The 24,027-nt window shown below is 36.8% G+C and overlaps 1 protein-coding gene across 4 annotated transcripts; it reads right to left on the reverse strand.

Moving 5' to 3' along the window:
• Window positions 1-272: 272 nt before the first annotated feature.
• Window positions 273-21,529, reverse strand: abcc2 (ATP binding cassette subfamily C member 2). Of its 4 annotated transcripts, XM_028467993.1 has the most exons (34): window positions 21,101-21,529; window positions 20,911-21,011; window positions 20,664-20,811; window positions 17,939-18,112; window positions 17,277-17,423; window positions 17,036-17,176; window positions 16,347-16,469; window positions 16,198-16,253; window positions 15,874-16,111; window positions 15,567-15,751; window positions 14,876-15,053; window positions 13,425-13,679; window positions 13,145-13,210; window positions 12,939-13,076; window positions 12,716-12,862; window positions 12,546-12,630; window positions 12,383-12,449; window positions 12,179-12,305; window positions 11,473-11,649; window positions 10,373-10,540; window positions 10,113-10,296; window positions 9,876-10,011; window positions 9,683-9,785; window positions 9,357-9,576; window positions 7,167-7,321; window positions 6,717-6,872; window positions 6,415-6,614; window positions 6,201-6,327; window positions 5,994-6,095; window positions 5,505-5,648; window positions 3,532-3,690; window positions 3,278-3,444; window positions 2,314-2,508; window positions 273-910 (listed from the first exon to the last, which is right to left on the reverse strand). In XM_028467993.1, exons 3-34 carry the CDS (start codon window positions 20,706-20,708, stop codon window positions 781-783), a joined length of 4,695 nt encoding a protein of 1,564 aa, XP_028323794.1. In that variant the 5' UTR covers window positions 20,709-20,811; window positions 20,911-21,011; window positions 21,101-21,529; the 3' UTR covers window positions 273-780. The 4 variants fall into 4 exon arrangements, with proteins under 4 accessions (XP_028323794.1, XP_028323791.1, XP_028323792.1 ...); XM_028467990.1 differs by having other exon boundaries at window positions 20,664-21,011; XM_028467991.1 differs by having other exon boundaries at window positions 20,911-21,193.
• Window positions 21,530-24,027: the final 2,498 nt, after the last annotated feature.

Below are 24,027 nucleotides of genomic sequence, written 5' to 3' on the forward strand. Positions count from 1 at the left end.
ATCCATCTTCCATGCCCAACTCAACCTCTAGTGTACCTGTACTGTAGCAGTGTAGTGCCTAAAAGCTTTTTAGAAGAGTCTATTTTTCGCTTGAGGAAAAGTAAAACAAATGGCTCAAGATTACCCATTCATTTATCAGTCAATAGGTTCGTAAACACGTTACAATTACCATTTCTTTTAGCAGATGCTTTTATTCAAAGATAATTACAACACAAACCGTTAGTGATAAAGGACTTGCACAAAAAGATAAGAAAAAAAAACACAAAGGCAGAGAAGGTGTACAAAAAGACAGAGAAATTTACATAACCACAAAAACACACAAGACATGGACAAATACACGCAAAAGGACTCCAAAAATACAACAAAAATGTGCACAAAACAACCACAGAGATACACAAATTGAGAGAAATACACAGAACTACTCCAAAACTACATGAAACGACAACATAAAGAACCACAACAGTGGTTTACACAAAAAAATGTTCAGCATGACTTACAGTATTTGTTTCAGGAAATCTCATTTTAAGATATATTTTTTTAAACACTATAACAGATTTATTTTTTTGGAAAAAAAAAAAAACACTCAACATATTTATTAAATGGACAAAAAACACGTACAAATATTTTGCACACAGAAAATATACATTTATGTTATTTCTTATAAATACATCACAGAAACTGAAAGAATTAACGTTCATCAATGTATCAAAGCACAGTCAAGGTATACAAATGAAACACTCAAGGTAATCAGTATATTTTGAAATCTTATTTGTTTGTGAGTTAAAAATATGTAGAAGTGTCCTGAGTTATTCCTGCCTCCTTTGCCATGGAAAAGAAATGTCCATTTTTAATGAGAAGGTTGCTTGGAGAGTCAAATTCAACTATTTTGCCAGCGTCGAGCACCATTACTCTGTGGAGGAATAACAGAGGAATACAGTGAAAGGAGTCTGAGTGGTTGCAATAGGGAGATAGAATTCTAAATTGACTGGCAGTTGCTAATAGTGATTGAAGCAGAGAATCGCTCAACCACACACTGTGCTGTTTGTAAGGAAATAAGAAAAGGATTGTGTGAATAGTGATGAACCTTATTTAAACAGCACTTACATTCATGATATGATAACGTGATTATAATTATTACCCAAACATTGCACATTTATGTACTGTAAATACATTTTTTTCATCCTTTGTATCTTAATTTCTTCATATTTATACTTAAAGTCTTCTTAATTCCTTATGACATTCAATGTGGACAACAAAGGAAGTGTTTCATTGTACAAGTAAAGAAGTGTATTTACTGTACACGTGACAATAAACACTTTGAATCTTTGAATGATAGAGACAAGATCAAGGTTGAAGCAATAGAAGACTTTCATTATTGTTGAACTGACCAAAAAAAAGCAACAAGTGTGACAAAGGCAGTGACGTGTGGTGAGGATCATAACTGGTGAGGCACTCACTCAATGCACAAACGTATCATTCCAATAGAAGCATCAAAGCATTTTATTTATTTTTTTTATTCTTGCAATTGCAAGAAGATATTCTTGCATATATTGTATGCAGTCAGGGTAGGCAAAGTAGGCAGTGCCTACCCATGGGTGAATTGATATTTTGATTATTTGTTTTATTTATAACATAATTGTAAATTATTTATTTTTCCATTTCCAATAGCCTACAGTACCTATAAGTTGGAAAGTGTCAGCATTTTGTGCATTTCATAGACCAAATGAACATTGCTATTTACTGGTACGGCAGAGACGCTGCACTTTGTACTTTCCACAGTGAAAGGTAGGATTTGCTTTGTGGATGCGCCTCACTGAGGCTGTTCTGAGTTTTTATTGCTGTCGTTTTCTCCGTGTTTCTGTGTTTCCAACACAAACAATGGATGAGCTGCCGTGTCACGAGATATATCTTGTTGGGAGAGTATGGAGGCGATATTGAATAATTGTTTCTTTAATGGTGTTTTACAATGTTGATTTTGTTAGATTAACACTTGCCAACCGAAACATATGAAATTGTCATTGGTGTCAACATTGGTGGTCTCGATTTGCAACGCCCTGCCTACCCAACCCTAGCGCTCACGACACGTCACTGATTGTATGCTATGGCACTGATATTGAACAAGCTTGAATATAATTTACAATAAACATTCTGATTCTGACTATATATGTTTTTTTTTTTGGACTTAATTCACACTTTTACGTTGTTTTAAAAGCTTTTGATTATGCTTTAATCCATTCCAAATGTTTCAGCACTTCAACAGCAAGAAAAACAAGGTTTTTTCATTATAAAGACAGAATAAAAAGAATTCCTCACCTGGAGCTGTCCATGATACTGTGCAGCCGGTGTGCAATAGTGAGGACGGTACAATGTGAAAACTCTTTGCGGATGGTGTTTTGAATCAAATTGTCAGTCTCCAGGTCAACAGCTGCTGTGGCCTCATCCAAAATTAAGATTCGAGATTTTCTCAGTAATGCACGAGCCAGACACAGCAGTTGTCTCTGTCCGACACTGGGAAGCAAAAGACAGAGCGCATTAAGACAAATATCAAATTGAGCTTAGGGTTTTAATAGAATATTCATGTATGGAGTTGTGTGTTGTTGGTGTTTGAGGCACTAGATGATCATGGTACTCTTTCAAACTTTCAGTGGCTTGATGCAGTGATATTAAAACACAAACTTGCGTGAAAAAAGTTAGTAATACAGTCACTAACTATATTTCAAGTATCAAGATCAAAAACAAGTGGTATGTTTATCAAACTGTCAAAAAAGTCTAACTTTTGCTTCTACAACAGATTCTGATTCAGATCTTAAGTCTCAAAAAAAGTAACCACATACATCTATAAAAGTGCCCAGTAGTTTAATGAAAAACTGAAAATAGAGTGCAATCAACTTCCAAGCTAAAATGCATTGATGAGTGAAGTAGTTTAACAAGGTCTGATGTGGTTCACTGCTATGCATATGTTTGCTGAATTAAATGGTTTTTTTTCGTTAAAAAACAGGTATAAAAAAATCAACTTGGCCATTTTTTTGGATCGATCGCGTGTTGAAATATTGCGACATATCGGCGTTTTGATTTTTTTCTTACACCCGTAATTCCAATGACACAAATAACTGTTACGTTAGTGGCGTTTATGAGAGCCGCCTTAGGTTACTGTAAAACTGTATTTTGCTACTTGACATTTTTAATGTGAATGATTTCATATCAAGCACATGAACACAAATCCATGGCTAATCTTCTAATGATCCAAATGCCTTTCCATTGGATTTATTTCCCTAACCTGAGGTTTTCTCCTCCCTCTGCAACCTCATGCTGTAGTCTGTCCTTCAGCCCCGAAACAAAGTCCTTTAAATGAGAAAGCTCGAGGACTCTCCAAATGTCCTCATCACTGACTCTATCAAAGGGATCCAGGTTCATCCTCAGAGTGCCAAAGAACAATACTGGATCCTGTGGTGAGAAGAATTGGATAGATCAGCGTTGCTTTACAAGAGGTGTAGTGCTGTGACACCACATGCTATGACATGTCTGCTATACCTGGGGTATGATTGTGATATTGTTCCTCAGGTCATGCAGGCCAATGGTGGAAATATCGATATCATCAATTAGAATACGGCCCTCTGCAGCTTCAATAATTCTAAACAGGCAGTTGGTCAAGCTCGATTTTCCAGCTCCAGTCCTTCCAACGATACCGATCTGAAATAGGAAAATTAAAAATCAAATAAAAAAAAAAAAAAACAAAAACCAAATAAACATCAATTTGTAAGATTTCATAGAATAAAAGTGTGGATGCTAAGGAGGTTTGTATTTCAAAAAACAAATGGCACTAATTTTAATAGCTCGCACCCACATTGGGTGTGATTGGATTTAAAATGAATATAGGTTTCCTTTATTCCTAAAAACATCCTTGGCAGTGCATGTCACTGACAGGAAGTGGGCGCTGTACCAGGGTTCCTACAGCTTCATTCAAATCAAATTCAAGACTTTTTCAAAGACATTTTATTGCCATTTGAAATTCAATTTAAAACCAACTCAGAAACACAATGGGGGGAAAAAAGCTACATTGATTACATAGGGTTAGGGTAATGTTTTTTCCAGTGTATAGTGCAGACGTGCAACTGGCGGCCCCCAAAGTAAACACACAATAATACACAAAATGAGAGTAAAATACACAAGTAAAACAGACCGAAAGAATCAAAATCACTTTAAAAACACAGAAAAATGACTACAAAAATAGCCAGAAATCTACAAAACAACAACAGAAATAAAAAAAAAATAAAAACGTTAAGAAAAATCTTCATAGGGCAGGCAATTTTTGTTAAATTTACATTTCCCCATGTTGTCTGAAACCACATTGATGCTGTTTTGTAGTTGGTTCCGTGTTGTGACTGCAATGTTACTGTAAATTTAAGAGACTTTTAAAAACAAACGTTACCATTTATTTTGAAATGTGAGACTAATTACAATCATAAAATCAAACTTTTTAAACACTGATTTACGACATTTTATTGACAATTAAAACCTTATTTTTAGATTCATGAATTTAATGCCTTTTAAAACTTTTTATGCATCCGCGGGAACTCTGTGTACAAACTGTATGTGTGCCTTTGGTTTTTATAACGCGTCATGTCTTATTCTGCAGTCTTCTTTAAATTGTATACAAACCTTTAAATAAAGACAGAAATGAAAAATAAATTGGGGTTTCTGGTAGCCTTTTTGAGGCAACTGGAGGAGTTCTGCTTGAGAACATTTCACCTCTAGTTCAAGAGGCTTCTTCATTGCTGAAAATTTTCAGTTTGGGAGTCTGGGATTGATTCTGTGAAATTGGGGACATAAGCCAATCAAACAGCAAACAGCTTTGACTTTGAAAGATCAAAGACTCAGGGAATGGCCGTAACACATGCTTTTACTATAGGTTGAAAATAACAAGTTTCACTGTAATTTCCAATAAATGTCCTTCACGTGGCAACAGGGTCTCATCTCTGTGAAAGTCAGATGTTTTCTACAAACACAGATATATAGGCAGATACATTTATATAAGGTATGCCATTGTTGCTAGATAGACTTCATGTTAGATTAATGTTCTAGCACTGGTCACAACTAATGAAACGGCTGCAGCCAAACTACAACAAATTCACTAAACCATCTTGTTTTATTTTGAGTAGCAAAAAAAAAAATCCTAAAAAAAAAAACTAAATTTCATAGTTCTTTTTTAATGGCATCTGTATTTTCATCCCTTTATCTACCATGCTTCAAATAGGTTTGCTGTCACACACTTTACATTACATACGATTGTGACCAACAGGTTTAAAAAAAAAAAAAAATGACCATGTTGGTAACATGCTAAAATTTGAATTGGGTCTTTAAAGACACGGCTGGTTAAATAAATGGCAAATAAATAAAATAAACCATAATAAAATACATAAATGCAACATGCATACCCTGCAGTTAAACACACACACACACACACATACAGGCACACACACATACATGCACACACACGCACACACCTTCTCAGTGCTGTTGATCTCACAGGTGATTCCATGTAGCACCAAGTCCAATCCATCTCTATAGCGAACCTTAAAGTTGTCAAACTGTATCCTTCCAGCCTCAGGCCATGTTCGTGGAGGTCGGGTATTAGCAATCCACTTCGCCTATGGAATCAGTGTCACACAATATATGATTAGGAGTCTATTATTCTGCCATTGTACGCTTTGATGCAATTTTCTTGTCTCGGTTTAAGTGGCTCCATGCATTAATATATCAAAGTGATGCTGAATACACATCAATTTTGCATATATATTGGCACTTAAAAGTCTAAGTTAATGAAATATAGTGGATATATGTAGGAACACGTTTGTGGAAGCATCATGTTAAACTGGAAATAAAAGTAGAATATTGTATTCTAAACATATAAATAATTTAAAGCAGACAAATGGAAAAGGTTTTGATAATAATGAGGAAAGGTTCATTTAAAAAACAATTTTTTTTTTACTTGCCTCATTCTCAATCTGGCTGTATTCGCTCACTCTTTCCACAGCCACAATATTGGTCTCTAATTCAGAAGTCATTCTAACAAGCCAGTTGAGGGTTTGTGTTACCTGCGTTATTCAAGTCCAGTCAAGAAAGAGATTGTTAGCATCATCACTGAACTCAGCATTACAGCAATTTTCTGTGTACGTGACAAAAGTATTTAAAGTACTAACATTAAGGGCGTAGGAAATGGACAGTCCAACCAGGCCACTATCTAAAGAATCTCTGGAAATAACTGCAAACAAAGCAGCAAAAAACACCACCAGGTTTCCGACGAATTCCAGTCGTATAGCTAACCATCTATAGACAAGAAACATGTGCAAAGATCAGATAGTATCTGGCTTGAATGTGCTAATTTTTAATATACAAGACTGTATAATTCCAAACCTGTTTGAAACGATCCACGGGTAAACACTCTTGAGGTTTTCATCAATGGTGATTTCATTGTGTTTAAGAAAGCGATCTTGATGGTTGTAGGCTCTGATCACAGAGAGACCCGATACAGTCTCCCCAAAGTGAGAGTAAATGGGAGAACGAGACACTGAGTCCAGTCGACGAAGCTGCCTTGAGGTAGCTATATAAAAGCGCTTGATAGGAAAAAGGAACAATTGCACAGAGAAATACAAGTAATGAATAAAAAGGAAGCGGAATAAAACAAACTTTTTTATCCCTTTAATCTTTATACTTACTTGTACAAAGTAGTAGATCAAGGCCAGTGGAAGCAGGACTACGGCAAAGAAAGGGGTCGCCAGACAGATGACAAACAGCGTTCCCAGTACACCCAGCAGACACAAGATCCATGAACGCAAGGACTGAGGAATGGCTTCGTCTATTGTAAAAATGTCCTGCAGAACCAATGAGAGGAATTTATTATTGTACAACATATATTAGTGGGTCACAAAATCCTAAACTATTAAATTTAAATCTAATAAAAGTAGAATGTACACTCTGATACAGCTTTAAGTCCATCTCCCTTTCCGGCATTCAAAAAAAAAAAAAAAAAAAAAAAAAAAATGTATGTCAAAATGAATTTCTGTGATTGCAACCATATCGGAAATGAACTGAGTACATTAAAAAAATAAATAAATAAGTCAACATTTAAAGCATACTGTTTGCAAAAATGTAAATATTAACACTACCTTAGCAAAACGATTAACTACTCTTCCAATAGGCGTTGTGTCGAAAAACACCATGGGAACACGTAGCATGTTGTTCAGCAGCCGGGAATGCAGGACACGAGAAGCAGCGACGGATGCATTGGCTAACAGCAGCGTTCCAAGGAACACAAAGATACCTGCAACAAACAGCATGAAAACATTATTACTATTTCACTTAAAAAAAAAAAAAAAAATATATATATATATATATAGTACAGTTTTTAGTTTTAGCTCCTGAAATGTATAATCGCACTAGACTGATTTTAGACCATTTAATTATTTTGTACAAATTAGGACTGCGTAGAGATGCTTGAAATCTGATGTATACAGTATAATTACACACATGCACACACACAGAGAAAATAAGCACCCCTGCACTAAGAAATGTTAAATGCTAAATGAATAATTTTATTTGTACAAATGTATGCGTCTTTTATCAGATTCAACCTTCAAACACATACTTATTTGGCCATAATTGACAACTCTACTATATGAATGCTGTACATACTTCCGACGGGCACGGTACTACTTAAAATGAATACAGTAACAGATTTAATACACATTCAACAGGAAACCAAAGCGAAATAAACCAATGAGATTGAGCCCTATTTTCAGCAGGGACGAAAAAGGTAAAAATGTGAAGTGCAAACTAATGTTTAAATATTCAAAGTGTGACCAAAGACAGCGTGGGTCTCAACACTGACTCAGGTCCTTGTACACACAGAGTCAGAACTCTGCAATTGTGACTACGTGCGTAGCATCTCTGGCTTATTATCAGTCAATTTGCATGATAACAGTGTGGCAGTTTCTTGCATTTTTTTTGCATATAAAACACATTAAAGCTATTTAATACAGAGTTGTTTGTATCAATATAATAACGTCAACAACAGCTCAGTCTCCAAAATTAGACCTGTGGTCAAATTCTGTAAGAAGCATAAAAAAAAAACTACATCCATTTGTAAAAGTAGCTCTGATACAAAATAAAACTATTTCTTATTCTTCCTCAGCGACGATAACCAGAGATTATGTTAATTCAAAAATGCTGGAGTGCCTATTTTTTTCATAGTATTTTGCCTCTGATGATAACAGACCAATGTGGGATGTGGCACATCACAACATATTAGTCCGTCAACACATGAGTCATTTACAATCATGGCATCACCTACGGGAAATCAAACTACTTCAATATATGAGACAACCCTTTAAAATTGACCTCCCAACCATATCAAAGCTTTTACAAACACAATGGTAGATCAAGCTCTCATTGTGGTCAGCCGTGGGGATGAAAGGGTTATAGATTATTTATCCTTTGCTCTCCTCAGTTTAAGAACGGGCCACGGTTTAGCTCCCATCATTCACACTACACACTAAAGCAGGGATGGCAACACTGTCACACATGATTGCACTTCTTGTAGTGTTGACCTTTGACAGCATGTGCAGACAAGTAAAAAAAAAAACATTGTCACAGCGGGGGCCACAAAACTGTGATTGTATCTGATCCGATGGCCACATTATCAACATTCATGTCAGCATTAGAATAATGATTGATCTGAGCATTAACACAGGGGGGTTATCTATTTTGTCTTTGTGGTTTTGTTGTTTTGTCCATTTTTAGTCATTTTGTGTTTTTGTTTTTGTGTGTTTTTGTTGTCATTTTCTGTATGTTTCTGCATTTATGTTGTCGATGGGGTCACTTTCTGTATTGGTGTTATTTTCTGTATTTTCCTGTCATTTTGTGTCATTTTTGTTGACATTTTGTGTGTCTTTGGAGCTTATCTGTAATGTGTTGTTGTTTTTTGTGTTTTCCAAGTCATTTTGGAATTGTGTGTGAATTTGTGTACATTGTGCATTTTGCTGTCAATTGGTGTGTTTTGGGAGTGATTTTGTGAATTTTGCTGGGCTTTCTTATTCCTTCCAACTTCTTGAAAGACAATTTTTGGGGATTTGTTTTAGGGGCCGCACAAAATGGCCACCAGTTGCCTATATCTGCACTAAAAATTCATAGGTGAGCAACTCACAATAGATCAATATTGCAATTACATATTAAGTCTGTGTGCAATCCTGTTTTTTGTTGTTGTTGTTTTTTAGTTTTTAAACACATTAATGTAAGTTTTTCTCACAATAATCTAAAATTAATTTCACCCAAAAAAAAAAAAAAGAATATTATCTCACCTTGAGCTATACCCAAAGCTCCAAACACCCCCACCCTGGTGTCTCTTTTTGAGTCTGGGTATGTTTTGTTCAAATACTCAACAGCGTCATTGGTCCAGTCACTGAGCCACAGATTCTGACCAATGAAGGCGATGTTTTGGGTGAAGTAAATCAGGAAAACCAAAGCAGTGTATCCCCAGCCCATAGCTCGCATGTACTGAAGGAATATGGAGAACTTGACCTAGAAAAAGGGAAAGAGAAGTACCTCGTATGCAAAAAGCTCCAATATCCCTTTGTTTGTGCTCATTAGTTAATGACAGTTGAGTAAATTAAAAACGCTAAAGTACCTGTCCTGTTTCCATGGTTTCTTTCTCTATCAGCCTCTGGCCTTTCTTAGCTTCAACACTATCTTCAGAGTTTTTCACAGATGTATTTTTTCTTAACCGAACGCTAAATGAAGAGGTAAATGATGAGCAAAAACACGCTATCAAACAATGCAAGTTTCTCACTGTTATGGTGTCACTACAATAAAACCCCAACCTGCCGGTGCGTTGACTGCGGCGAATACTGTTTTCTCGCTTTAAAGTAGCTGAAACTGTGTCCTCCAAAGGAGAGTCTGGTTGAGTGTCCTCTGTTTCAGGAAAGAGCTCTACATCTTCCGTATCCTGGCAACCATCTGTATACACATTCAACAAGGAGTCAGAAATAGACACTGATTTTACACAATATTGCTTTAAAGATATACTTTACACTGTTAAGTGAAAGACAAGTACCCACCTGGCTCTGAAGAGCTCTGATTATTTTGTTCTTTAGCATAGGTCTCCAAAAACTCTGAGAAAGCTCCCCTGCTGGCACGGAGGCTGTTATAGGATCCAATTTCAGAAACAACACCATTCACGAGGACGATTATTTCATCAACATGAGGAAGAAAGCTGACTCCATGAGTCACCAAGATCCGAGTCTATACAAACAAAATGATGCTGGAAGTCACAATTTTGATATTTGGGAGGAAAAACTGGTTAAGAAACAACACAAACCTTGTTTTTGAGAATTCCACAGGGTCCTATGACTTTATCAAAGAGATGCTTTCCTACATGAGAGTCCACAGCAGACAGCGGGTCATCTAATAGATAAATATCAGCTTCACTGTAGGCTGCTCTGGCCAAGCTCACACGTTGCTTTTGACCTCCTGAAAGGTTGATACCCTAGAGGAAAAAAGGGAAATGAAGGATGACTAAACAAATCTAAACTTTTTAATGTAACTGATTTTACATTCAAACTACACATAATGTGACAAAAACACAAAAAAGGGCCTTAACTAGTAGATTTTAGGCTGTTTGACTATCAATCAGTTCATCCTATTGCTTTAAGTATCAAAATTCTACTTTAATTATGGAACCTAAACCAGCTTGTAGAAGGTGCTGGGATGTGTACAGACAACTTAAACAAAAGCAAATGATCACATTCCCCACACCACATCACTGCTAATTTATGTACTCCATTATCATTACTCTGATGGGCATGTTTTCAAAGTCTGGGAAATGAGCAGTTTCAAAAATACTGTGCCCTAGTTTGCATTTCCATGTATAAATGATATAAAGTATGTAAGAAGCCAACAATATCCAAGAAACCAGTGACATATACCCATCTCTGCAGGATCTTCACTTTAAATTTACTCAATTTTGTGACATTGTGATTTTTATTTGATTTGGGAAAAATCTGTGAAATTATTTGAGGAAAACTGCTGGTTTTTGACTGCCATCAGGTGATGTGAGGATGGAAAAATTCTAAGCCTCTGCAAACATTGTGGAAATGTTTTGAATTTGTTTGTTTAGGGAGGCTAAGGTATCTACAACTGTATTAGTTACACAATGATTCATGTTTTTTCTTTCTCCTATATGAGCCAGAATGGATACTCTAAAGGGCCGGATTTGGTCCCCAGGCCTTGAGTTTGACACTTTGCTCTAATGTAAAGCAGCACACCTTGGACAACTCACACACAGCACAAATTTAAACAACAGAATGTGAAGCGGTATTGATAAATTAGGCTTACCAAGCATCTCGTCCCTCCGCAAATATCAAAAGTCATTTGAATTTACACACACCTAAAGAACATTGAACTGTCAGTTAAACTTACTTTCTCTCCAATCTCAGTAAGTTCGGCACCAGGCAGCAGCTCCAGGTCAGGAGTAAGTGCACAGGCGTCTAATACACCTTGGAATCTCTTCTCTTCATTTGGAGAGCCAAACAAAATGTTATCTTTCAAAGTGGCATTTTGGATCCAGGCTTGCTGTGGCACGTATGCAAGAGAACCCTGGACCACAAATACAGGAGGAGGTTTATGTTAGCTAGTAAGTTCGCTAACTAACTTTCAATGAAAAATAAAACACTGCGTTAATTCTTTTTTTTCTATATTGGATTTGCAATGCAATGATTATCTACTATTATCTAAGAAAATGTACATGTCTATATTTTTTTTGTTGATAATTTAAATTTATTTATTTATTTTTTTTGCCGACTTTAATGTTCTTATGAATTTTAAGCTGTTCAGTGTTTTCTGTTGCACTTTTTGATCATGGAAAGCACATTAAGTTGAATTGTGTATGAAATGCGCCTTACAAATAAATTTGCATTGCCTTAAAATTTATTATTACTAGTTAGCTCTCAGCAAGCACATCTTTGCTAATCTCCAACAAGCAGAGATGGACTTTTGTAATTATTTTCTTGGGTAATAAATGGTGCACTCAGGCGACCACTTGTAATGTACCAAAAATATTCAAACTGAAGTCATCATTTTAGCACAAATCTTTTACGGCCTCCAGCAGCACTTTCTAAGATCTCACCTTAATATTGATGAAGCCTTTGGTGCAGTGCATTTCTCCCAAGAGGGCTGAAATGAGAGAGGACTTTCCAGACCCAACGGATCCAACTACTGCCACTAAATGACCGGGATTTATGTCCAAGGACAAACTTGGAAAAAATGCAAATAATAATCAACCCATGTATATTATGTATATCATATTGTAAAAGAAAATAGAACTTCTTACTTCTTCAGGAGCGGTTCCTCTCCCTTTTCCCAGGCCAATGAACAATTTTGTACACTCACAGCAGATTCTAAAAGATACAAATTGACAAAATGATTACAAAATTTCCAAAATGGTTATATTAGTTACAAAGTGATGTATAAACAGAACAGTTAGAGAGACATACTGAAGCTAGGGTCATGTCGAATAATGTCAGTATTCAGGTCGTCCCCGGACAGAAACTTCTCCAAGCGCTTTCTTGAAACTGTAGTCTGAGGTAAAAAAAAAAATGAACAAGTTTACTTTTCATAGGTTTCAGTTTTTGCGAGTCTTGCATTAATTGTCTCTATTTCTTACTTGCACCATGGCAGCAATGAGCATAGGCAGCATTGAGAGAGGAAATCTGAGGATATTGAATAGAGATATAGAAGTGAAGGCTTTCTCTGGGGTTAGCACATTATCAGGGCTTACAACCACGAACACAGCAAAGGAAGCTAAGGAAACCTGCAAAGAAAGAAAGTGCGTCATTATGTGAAAAGAGACCACCCACTTTCAGTCGCTCTTGTAGTCTGTGACTCACCAGAGCAGGGGCACAGCTGAAAATGAAAGTAGAGACGGATGAAAGGTAGGCAAATTTCTTCATCACTTTAAGCTCGTCATTTCTAATGTCTTCTACTTGAGTCTGAAACGATGGCTCCCACGCATAAAACTTTAAAATCTAGGGACGGAGAGAAAATCATAGCATTGTGCTATAAGCAAAAGACAAAGTGGTCAAAGGCATCTCACCTTGATTCCGTTCAGTATTTCATTCATAATTTTTAGCCTTTGGTCTTTAAACTTCATGTTCTCTATCTGGAAATAGAACAAAATGACAGAATAGAGCCTTTAAAAAATGCAGATAACACAATGTGGCATAAAGTCAGCTTAAACTCCATTTACAGTTGACCCAACCAATTATAATGAGCTTAGTCATTTTCATTTAAACCTCCAACAAAGTGCTATGTAATCAAACCAGACTATACGCTACATTTGAGGAAAAAGTACTGGAATTTACAGCCTTACAAACCTGGATGGTTCTGGCCTTGGTGGCCAGCAGTCCATTTATTGGTGCCAACAGCACCATGACGGCTAGTCCTGCCAACACAGACGGTCCCAACTCCATCCACAGAAAAACAATGGATATGATGATCTGCAAAGGGCACGACCACAGCAGGTGGATGAAGTTGGTTACGTCGTTGAAGCGCTGGGCATCCGCTGACATCAAGTTAACCGTTTCACCAACGGTTGACTCTTTACGAGCATCATTAGACACAACTAAAGCCTGAAGAACACAAATGTAATACTGAAAAAGCAGAAAGATACTAAAAACAAAGCAACCCAACCTTGTCTTATCTGCACTGCAAAGTAAAGATGAAGCAAAGCAAAGGATGAAACACAAATTATAACAATGGCCTGGCAGGTATGTAGCAATATTAGGCGAAGATGTTCACTTCTGGAAGAAAGCATGAAAATGTGTACTTTTTTTTTTTTTTTTACATATACTGAATCAATTTTTAATGGGATCCACACTGGGAAACTAACAATTTCCCACTCAAAATCAAGAAATCCAAAATGGCCACCATCTGTTTTACCAATTTGGATATTGTCATAACTTTGGTTCTGTTTGGCATACAAGCATGATCTCAGTGGCAAATTATAGGTTTTCTGGATAAAGGAATTCAATAATATATCTTAAAATACCGCAAACTGTGCTCAGAGCAAGAGGTTGTCCCCCAAAATATAGGTTTTGGGGGACAAGGATTGTCATGAAGTAGCCTAAAATACTGTAAATTGCATCCAGAGCAAAATGCAATATGGCCATCTTGGATTTCTCAATTTTGAGTGGGAACTGTTGGTTTGCCAGCGTGGAACCCATTAAAAATCAATTCAGCATACTAAAAAACCCCCATGTACAAATGTTCATGCCTTCTTCCAGAAGTGAACACCTTTTTGACAAATCTGCTGGGCTACAATATCATACGTTGAAAAACTAATACTTCCTTTTGTATATTTTACAAACTAGGATACCTTTGGACACTAACTACTACTAAAACATAGTCGCAGTAGTCATGTGTATCAATCAGCAATTCTTGTTATTAGCAATTTTAAAAACTTTTGGTGATGATGATTTATATTTGGATTAAACCATAGTTGCGCAATTTCTAACAAGGAAATTCTTTGCACATTTTAAGTTGAAGATGAAGCTTCCAGGCGAAAGGAGAAGAGTTTAGTGATGCAGTTAAGGAGCTTTTAATGGTAGTTGGTGTTTCTAATAATGATGCAAAAAGCAGAAGTGGATAGAGGCAAATGAATTAGTGTGACAATCCCTAATGGGAGCAGCTAAAGAGAAGGACTAAGTGACTGTAATTTAACATTGATTGCTTCTTAGGAAGCAAGAGAAAAAAAAGCCTTTACTGTTGACTGATTTTCCAGTTTTACCGGAAATTTAAAAAAAAAAAGATAATTAAGGTCTTTCACCTTTTTATATACAGCAGCCGTGATAGCAGTGCGAACCTTCATCCCCAGCACAAAGCATCGCTGGAAGTATTGCTGCAGGAAGATGGATTGTAGAACAGCCACCACAAATAGCAGCACAGCATACAAATATCCTTCCCAAGTGTGACGGGATTTGTCTTTGGTGAAGGAAATCATCAGTCTAGAATGGAAAAACACTAGAAACTTAACATTTGTGTGTGGGGGCATTTTGTCGCATCTACCACCTAACACAGAAAGATCAATTATAATTATGTGTTTAAAAAAAAAAAAAAAGGTTACCTTCAAAATAATTATTCCATTATTATCAGTTGATGTTTTAAGAATTGATGAAGATTCAAGAAAGGCAAAAAGACACATAACTTTAAAATCACTTGATGGAGAGGCTAATTTCTGCTATTTCTGCTACGGTACTTATTAAAAGCTCATTCCTCTTGACATTCGCCTGTGGTCATCTTTTTGACAGTGCAGTTGTGACTTAACTGACGCTGAGTTAATAATTGTGTGAATGCTGACAGAGCCATGATGCAAACAGCAAACAGTAACAAAATAAGTTGTTGATAGAGATGTAGGCAGGCAAACTAAATGGTGTCGCAATTTCTTTTCAAACGTTTTGTTGTGGTGTGATTTTAATGCCTTCATTAACAACAACAACATGTTATTGAAATTCACCTACTTCAGAAGTTGAGGACTAACAAAAGCAAGTAAGTCCTGTAGAAGTTTGAAGAAGGCAGATTCAAGCAAAACCCCTTTAAAGGTCTTGAAAACAGTGGAAACCAGCCATGAATTGGGGTAGTTCTCTTCCTCTTTATTCTTTTTGCTTTTTTTCACCTTTTTATCATCCTCCTTTCCCTTTTCCTCCTAAAGAAAAACACAGTTTTACTCAAAGTTGACGTGCATGTTATTTACCTGGACAACAATTTTACAGATGCAAATATCGCCTAAAAAAACATCCTCTATAAACGTAAAACATGTTCTCTTACCATCATTAAAACATCCTGACTCACACCTTTCTCCAGACCATTAGAAATGCTACTTGGAAAGGCTTCATCTTTGGCTTTCTTTTTCTTCAACTCTTTTTGGTAACGAATTCGAGCTGCGGCCAACTCGGACTGCATGATATGCTGGAAATGTTGGTTAATGGTAGCGGTGCTATCTTCGTCATTCAAATCCCACATGTCCTCCTGAACCAGTGGTCGTCTGTAGCCCTTCAGCATCATACTGAAAACAACAACAATCTTAGAAGCATGGAGTCCACATTTCAGTGTGGTCTCTAATGGTTCTGGCTATAGTGGGTTTAGGGTTACCTATTGATCCAGTTAAAGGTGATTCTGCTTAGAAAGGGTGCTCCTAATTCAGGGTTCTGTAAGGTAAAAGGTTAATGTTGATGCAGTCATCTGGCATTTTAATTTAAATTCTGGTAAATATAAAAATGCATCAAAACACACATAGGTACCTTTTTGACACGTGCCTTAGCGTCTGGTGGGACATCAGCCACAGCAAAGAGACAAAAGGCCAGCAGTTCAAGTCCAAAGGAAATGTAGAAAAGGCAAAAACGAGGGAGATCACTGACACTTCCCTTAAAAAAAAAAAAAAAAATACTACATTAGACTTAATAATAATAATAATAATAATAATAATAATAATAATAATAATAATAATAATAATAATAAGCAGAAAGCCAGAAGGCTAGCAATTTAAATCCAAAGGAAATGTAGAAAAGGGAGTAACGAGGGACATCATGATGCTTCCCAAAAAAAAAGAACTTACATTAGACTTAATAATATTATTATTATTAATATTATTATTATTATTATTATTATTATTAATAATAATAATAATAATAATGACACATTTTATTAAAAATGGTTTTTCAAGACACTCAATGACACTTTACAACTAAGATGACAAGAATATAGTGATAAAAACATAGAAATAAATCAGAAAGAACATCAGTAATAAAGGCAAAACAAACAAAAACAGACAGTGAATGGCTGGTAGCGCATTAGAAAACTTAACTCATAAAAACTTCAACCATTTTTGAAAGAAGAGAATGAGCAAAAAGTGATGGATATCTATAAGGTAATGATGGATATCTATATAGTATATATAGTAATCTAATAAATGTAAAACCTTCTGTCATACTTGCTTAAGTGCTTCCCGTAGGAGTGTCTGAAAGGGGAAAATGTCACACAGAACAAGAAGCATCCAAAAGATGAAAAGAGTGGCTGAGTCCACCGCTCCATCTCTCTGCCTCACTCCCTCTTGACATAACAACAAAAGGATCTAATGGAAAGACATTTAAAAAAACAAACAAAAAAAAAACATTATGTACTCTCAGGGTAAGCACCAGTCATAACTATGAGTGGACATTTGGATATTTTACCCATGTGACAGCGTAGAGAACAGGGTTTGCGTAGAATACACCAGGATTTTTCCCAGTTTGAGGTGATGTACTGTTTGGGCCGTAATCCTCTCCTAACGTAACAGCCAAGCCCGCAATGGCCGTCAGAAATAACAGGCTCACAACAAGCTGAGGGATGAGAATCACAGTGTAAATGAAGAACTGTCACTCAAAAGGCATTTTTCTGTTCTCCACTCACAACAATGAAGCCCGTTCAGATTGGCACGATCGCTGCGATCACAATTAGAATATTATCAATATTTACGACGTTGGTCACTAAAGTCATGCAGATTCCCTTTTAAGGAAAGGCTGACAATGCTTGGGAAGTTATTGGACAAGAGTCTGTAAAATGTTTGTGGAATGACTAATCTGAGTAAATCATTTATCATTTTCTTAGAGGCCATGCTATTTGTTATTCTGATTTTATCTGAATGTTGTGAAAATTAGCTCAGAGGAGCCGTTTACAAAAGGCTTTAATCACTGCACCATTGCTGTTTGCGTAATGAGTCCCATAATGGGCTGGTGAAGCGTTTATACTGTACCCTGAATGTCAAAAACAAAAAATTAAAGAGAATCTACAAAGTATTTTTCAATAAATAACTTACTGTACATTTGCAATAATGTGTGTTTTTTTTTTGTGGTACCTGTTTGCAGATGTAAAGCTTGGACAGGTGCTTTGTGACTTTTTTCCGCCTGCAGAGAGACAGCAGGTGCCATGGGGCACAGAGCCAAATAAAACCCAGGGGTATCCACACCAGAACAGTCTGTTCCACACACACTGGAAGGTCTGGGTCTTCACTCTGCAGGTATGAATCATTCTGAGGTGCACAACACAAGACACATGTACAGTAAATGCATTAAAAAAAATGTGGTAGAAAGGCACATGCAGATGCCCTTCCCTCCCAATCCGTCCCTGGAGACCTGATGACATTATATTGCACTGACGGCTCAGGACTTTCTCAGAGGTTTAATCACATGTAAATAACATGTGATTAAATCATAAGTCCCTACTCTTGGCTCTCTGTGCTCAACACTGTGAATGGAGGCCATTTTTAAGGAGGAAGAAGAAGTAGTGGTGATGGTTACCTCATAGCAGGCTCAGAAGTGATCTAAATAACCTCATTTTACTTCAATATTTAACAAAATAAAGGTAACTAGTCTATAGGTAACTGTATTATTTTAAGGTTGTGCAGTATTAGTGAGTATACCAAAAGGATTAAGCACTTATCAATTAATTAGACAACAACCCAGAACACCCCTGCGATGGACTGGCGTCCCCGTCCAGGGTGTACCCCCGCCCAGCGCTCAATGAGAGCCAGAGATTTGCACCGGCAGACCCCCGCGACCCTCAACAGGAATAAGTGGGTCTGAAAATAAATGAATGAATGAACCCAGAACACTTAAAATCATGTATAGTACAATAATTGAACAAACAGTTGTGTCAACATGCTTTAAAAGTATAGTTTGAAACTTTCTTTTTGGAGGCCAAAACTAAAACAGATTACGTCTATCCTTTAAAACGGGGGGTATCGTGCTTTTTTCAATCACATAGTATGATTCTATAGCACAATACAATGATGATGCAACCTTATGTTGGTTTGTAAATGCAGTAAATTAAAAACCTGCCTTGAATAAATTTGCTCTCGCGTCATGGCTGTATCAAACGCCTTGAAATAGGCTTCTGTCTCATTAAGAAGCTCCTACCCGTTCCGACACGCCCCTTCAGCACTGTCTGTGGCGCCATCACAACACTACTGCATCTTCTCCACAGGCACTGAAACTACTATCGGTGCATTTTAATTTGACAATTGGAAAGGAGCTACACTTTATCACTTAGTGAACAATGGCCACGCAGGATATTGTGCATCCATACGAATTTTATCCTACGTCTGACCCGGAAAGTAACTTTGATGACAAACCTGAGAGAGTTCAGAGGCTCTTAAAAGACGTGTCTGCTTGGTAATATTCAACCTTCTTGTCATAGATAAATGAAATAAATATACGTAATTTTGAAGCTACATTTTGCAATTCAGTGATATTTATGATTTCATTGCAACATAGTTATTATTATTATATAACATAAAATGCACAATCTTTTTTATCACAAAGGGCAACAGCTAAACGTTTTAATAATTTATTTTATGTTAAAAGCAACATAAATAATTACATTTTGGAGCCAGATGTTTGGCTAAGGACAGTTATGTTGCATTATGAAGCTACATGTTGCTATGAAAACGCATACATCATTATGAGTGCTAGAGACGCGGGAGAGGGGCCTGCTGTGGGGCGGTGATGAAAGGTCAGAGGCGTTTCTAGGAGGTGGGGGCGTTCCTCGGAGGATTCAGGCGTATTTACACCTAAAATAGATACTGAGTTTTTTAAGATTACTCAAACATACATGAATGAGCCAAGGCAACACTCCAGTCATGTTTTTAATGAGAGAATGACATGGTAACATGAAAAAGTCGATTTTACATAATACCCCGCCTTTCAGACGAGAGTTAAAAACATCCTACTAATCATTTACCGATGAAGAACTGAATAGGAATCAAAGCTCATCACCTTTACTGTTACAGTGGGTCATAAAGTAGAGGCACAAACAGATTTCAGTAACATTTTCACAGTCATCCATCCATACATCTTATACCCCCCATTTTTTTGGATTTAGGGTCATGGAGATCTGTTGACCAGGTAGTTACAGACAGGTTATACATCTATACTGTACATATCAAGCATTCACACACTTATTGATTCCTATGGGCAATTTTAACACATCCAAATAACCTATTTCATGCTTCTTTTTTAATGATGGAAGGAAGACTGAATATACTGGGAGATAAACCATGTAAACACAGGGTTATTATGCAAACTCCACACAGAACTGTCCAATTATCCCACCCAGGCTTTCTTACTGTAAGTACTGCCTTAACAATTATCATTATGAAACTTTTCAAGAATATTGTTTTGATTGTATTGATTTTACCAATTATTTTGCATACATATAGTACTGTAACCACAATTACTTTTTAACTTTATGTATTTTTTACAAAACAAGTCAATTTTAATTATATAAATGCTTTTTAATAATATATTCATTATTTTGGTTAATGATTCACTGATAAAAATTAGACTTGGAAAAGTTATTCTTAAAAGGATTAAAAATGTATTTCCACTATATTCTGATAATTATAAGTAGGTCATAACATTATTTCTCTCGACAATAAATTCACTGTAACATTGTTTGATTTAGTGAGTCCTACTGCTTAATAAAGTGAGGTCACAAAATGTAACCCACAATATAATAAGGATGAGGGTAATTTCTGAGCTTGTTGAATGTACTTCTGATCACACTCTGTATTGTCAACTCACCCAGAAGACGGACCCACAGTACTCCTCCAACGCCGCAGCACTCATGGTCCCAGTGGAAGCTTCTGTTAACTCCACAGTCTTGTCTGATTCTCTATTTCACTGCTGCTGAGGTCGAATCAAAGGCTGCCCCCCTCTCTGTCCACCCACACTCCGGAGACAATGAGAGGATGTAAGAGTAAGACTTTGATCCATGTGGCTTTTAAGCAATAAAAGACTCTCCACCTACAAGTGCAGAAAAAAAACCTACTTTGTATAACACTTGAATAGTGTTCTGTATTTTCCCTGTTCAAGTAGAAACTCAATTCTTTCTTCTGGCAGAGCTTTTAGTGGCTGCAGATGTGCAGCCGACTAGAAATGAGAAAACGTCCACAGATGTTGTTGAAGTCATTGACAAAATCTAACTTTGCGCCTCCCCACGGACACTCCTCAATACTCACATGAACAAAGTTCAACACTGCAAGCAGAGAGAAAAAAATAAAAGCAGAGATACTAAACTTGCATAAGTATTACTCGGCAGTTTCCCATGTGTCGGGGGGCCAGCCCACCAAAAGGGAATGTATGTGTCGGAAAGGGAGGGAGTGGACTCATTAGTCTTTTCCTGTTCTTCTCTGCATGCCTTTACATGTTTGTTTGAGCCTGAATGATAATATGTGAAACAGTGAAAAGTTAAAAAAAAACATCTGAAAGCTTTAGCTCTTTAGATGTTGTTTGTCGAAGACGCATAATGTTATTTTATCTGTGACGTTTTGGGGAAGGGGGAAGGGCTCCTGGTGATCTGGAAAAAGGCCGTCGTCCAAGTCCAAAATGTGTTTACACAAGAAGTTCAACCAGCAGAGACTGACTTTAGGTTTTCTTATCTGTAATAACCTACTGTAAAAATGGACATATGGTGATAAAGCATGATGATTGATGACGTTGAATATTCTTTCATGGCCCAACCTTCAGCTTTTTATACCTGTTTATCATGATGATGACAAACCAGTGGTTCCTAAACTTTTCCCGGTCCCATATCCCTTCAGACATTTAACCTGAAGCCTTGTACCCCCTACACCTGCATACTTAAAAACATAATAATGTAATGTCATACACAAAGTAGCCCTACACTGAAAAAATGGCCTAAAGGGGGTTGTGCCACTTCATATCAGAGAGGCTTCATCTCTGCCTGTTTATACTGTAAGCCTTTTTTAACTTTGGTGTATTGTTTTTTAAATTGCAATTACTGAAAGTGTCCGTGAGCTCATTTTCCTGTGTTCTCAACGGACTATCTACTTCTGACACGCAGAGGGTCAGGGGTGCTCGGGAGAAGCAATTGTCCGTCACTATAGGTGAAGAAACATGGGATTCTATATGGTTTAATGCAAAAAAGATTTTGATTTGTACTCGGACAAGAGAAATGCAACGAAAAATTATATGTAGAGTACATATATCTCCTCACAGACGGCATCTCTTTAAGCGCTCTCTCTCCCCTCTGTGTCATAGGTGTAAAGCTGAAGTGGCAACACTGACTCATTGCTTCTGGTCTTGTCATAAACTTCAGAGTTGTTGGTTTCAAATCCTACTTGAAATTCAAAGTATTGTTCTTATTAATATAGAGATGAACCCTATATCTTTGATCCTTTCATACACACAAGTGAAAACATCAGCTGGAAAAAGACATCAGAAAAGTATCATTTTACACTGGATCACTGACAATGTTCCATCTGTCGGCAGTTGGAGCAAAATCTTTTCTGAACTGATCCCCTTAGAATACCTGACCAGTATCATACACACCAGCATAGACCAGGATTACAGAGTATATATACTGTAAAGCTCATCCACCACCTCCGTAAACATAATTTGGCCATTTTTGGAGTATGCTCCCACTTTAAATAAACGTTGGAACCGACCCTCCGCTATTCATGCTAAGGAGTTACTCAAAGCTGTGAAATCTATTTTCCTTGTTTCTATTTAGCTTATGTGCACGAAGGTCAACCTTATATGTCAAAAATGATGTCCTTCACCGTATTTTTGAGGACCATGTTTTTGGTCAGGAAATAGACAGAGCCCAATTAAACCACGTGACAAGCGGCACTATATATATATATATTATCACTTTCTTCTTTTGGAATAAATCTGCCAAACATTTGTTGATTGAATGCATAGCAGTAATACAACATATTCATCACCCTACGACTTGAGAGGATGCATAGAACTTTGCAATGTTTGGCTGAATTTGGTAATCCTTCACCACTCAAAGTCTTGTTCTGTATTTTGTTTTTATGTTTGTCAAAGCTGAAAATCCACTTTCATACAAGTACGTTGTGGCATAGGGCATCCAAGTCTTGACAGCACGTTTGGCTAGTGCAAAGCAATGTAGCTCTCATCATATTTGGGCTTTTTTGATGAGATTGTTTCTCTGTCACCACTAGAGGGTAAACTTACAGAGGCCAGTGTGTCATTTGTGGCAGTGCATGGAGGCTCCTGACTGCTGCTCTATTTATATTATAGTTTCCAATGTCATCACGCTGTTTTAAATTTTTATCCAAGTACCCTGGGGTACCCGTACCCCACTTTGGGAACCTAGGTGCTAGACAAGAGCATGTCTTAGGTCTGTGGTTCCCAAACAGGGGTATGTGTACCCCTGGGGGTAGAGGAGCACATTGCAGTGGGTACTCGAAACAATTAATTTAGGCTATTTTTTGGACAAATTCACTGCAAACTAACAGTACTATTGCTCAATAACATACAATATTTTCCTGTAATTCATTGAAGCAAGATTATTTTATGCTGTAGAGACAATTTTATCATTAATTATTCTGACAATAGTAGACAATATTTAGCAAGATTTTACATAGGATGCCATATTTACTTACTATTGAAGTAATCACACAAAAGTTGTATTGGTATTTAAATAAAAACATATACTTTAAATTTCACTCATTGTTTTGAATTTGTAGATTAAGTCTTAGGGAACCAACATTTGAGTCACAGTTAGGGGTTCAGGAGAGCCAGGCTGTTCCAAAAATGAAAACGCATAAGAAATTATGAACTTATGATATGAAGAGGGGATACACGATTTGACAAAAATGCAAAGGGGGTACACCAGACAAAAAAGACTGGGAACCATTGTCCTAAGTTACTACCAGGGTCAAAGCAGGGTCACACTTAAGACAAATTGACATTTTACTTCCCAAAGACCAACAATCACAGTAAAACACACATGAACTCCAATTAACCGAACACACCTGATAAAGTAAAATTAATACTCCCATGTTTTTTTTTTAATGGGAGCAGAACATGCAAAGTTCCCTCAGACGGACACCATTACTTCCAGGCTAAAAAGTGTTGCTCTCAGATTGCATAAAAAGTCACAATGTAATTTATT

This window comes from Gouania willdenowi, chromosome 15 (assembly GCF_900634775.1).
Source record: "Gouania willdenowi chromosome 15, fGouWil2.1, whole genome shotgun sequence".
Classification (NCBI taxonomy): Eukaryota; Metazoa; Chordata; class Actinopteri; order Blenniiformes; family Gobiesocidae; genus Gouania; species Gouania willdenowi.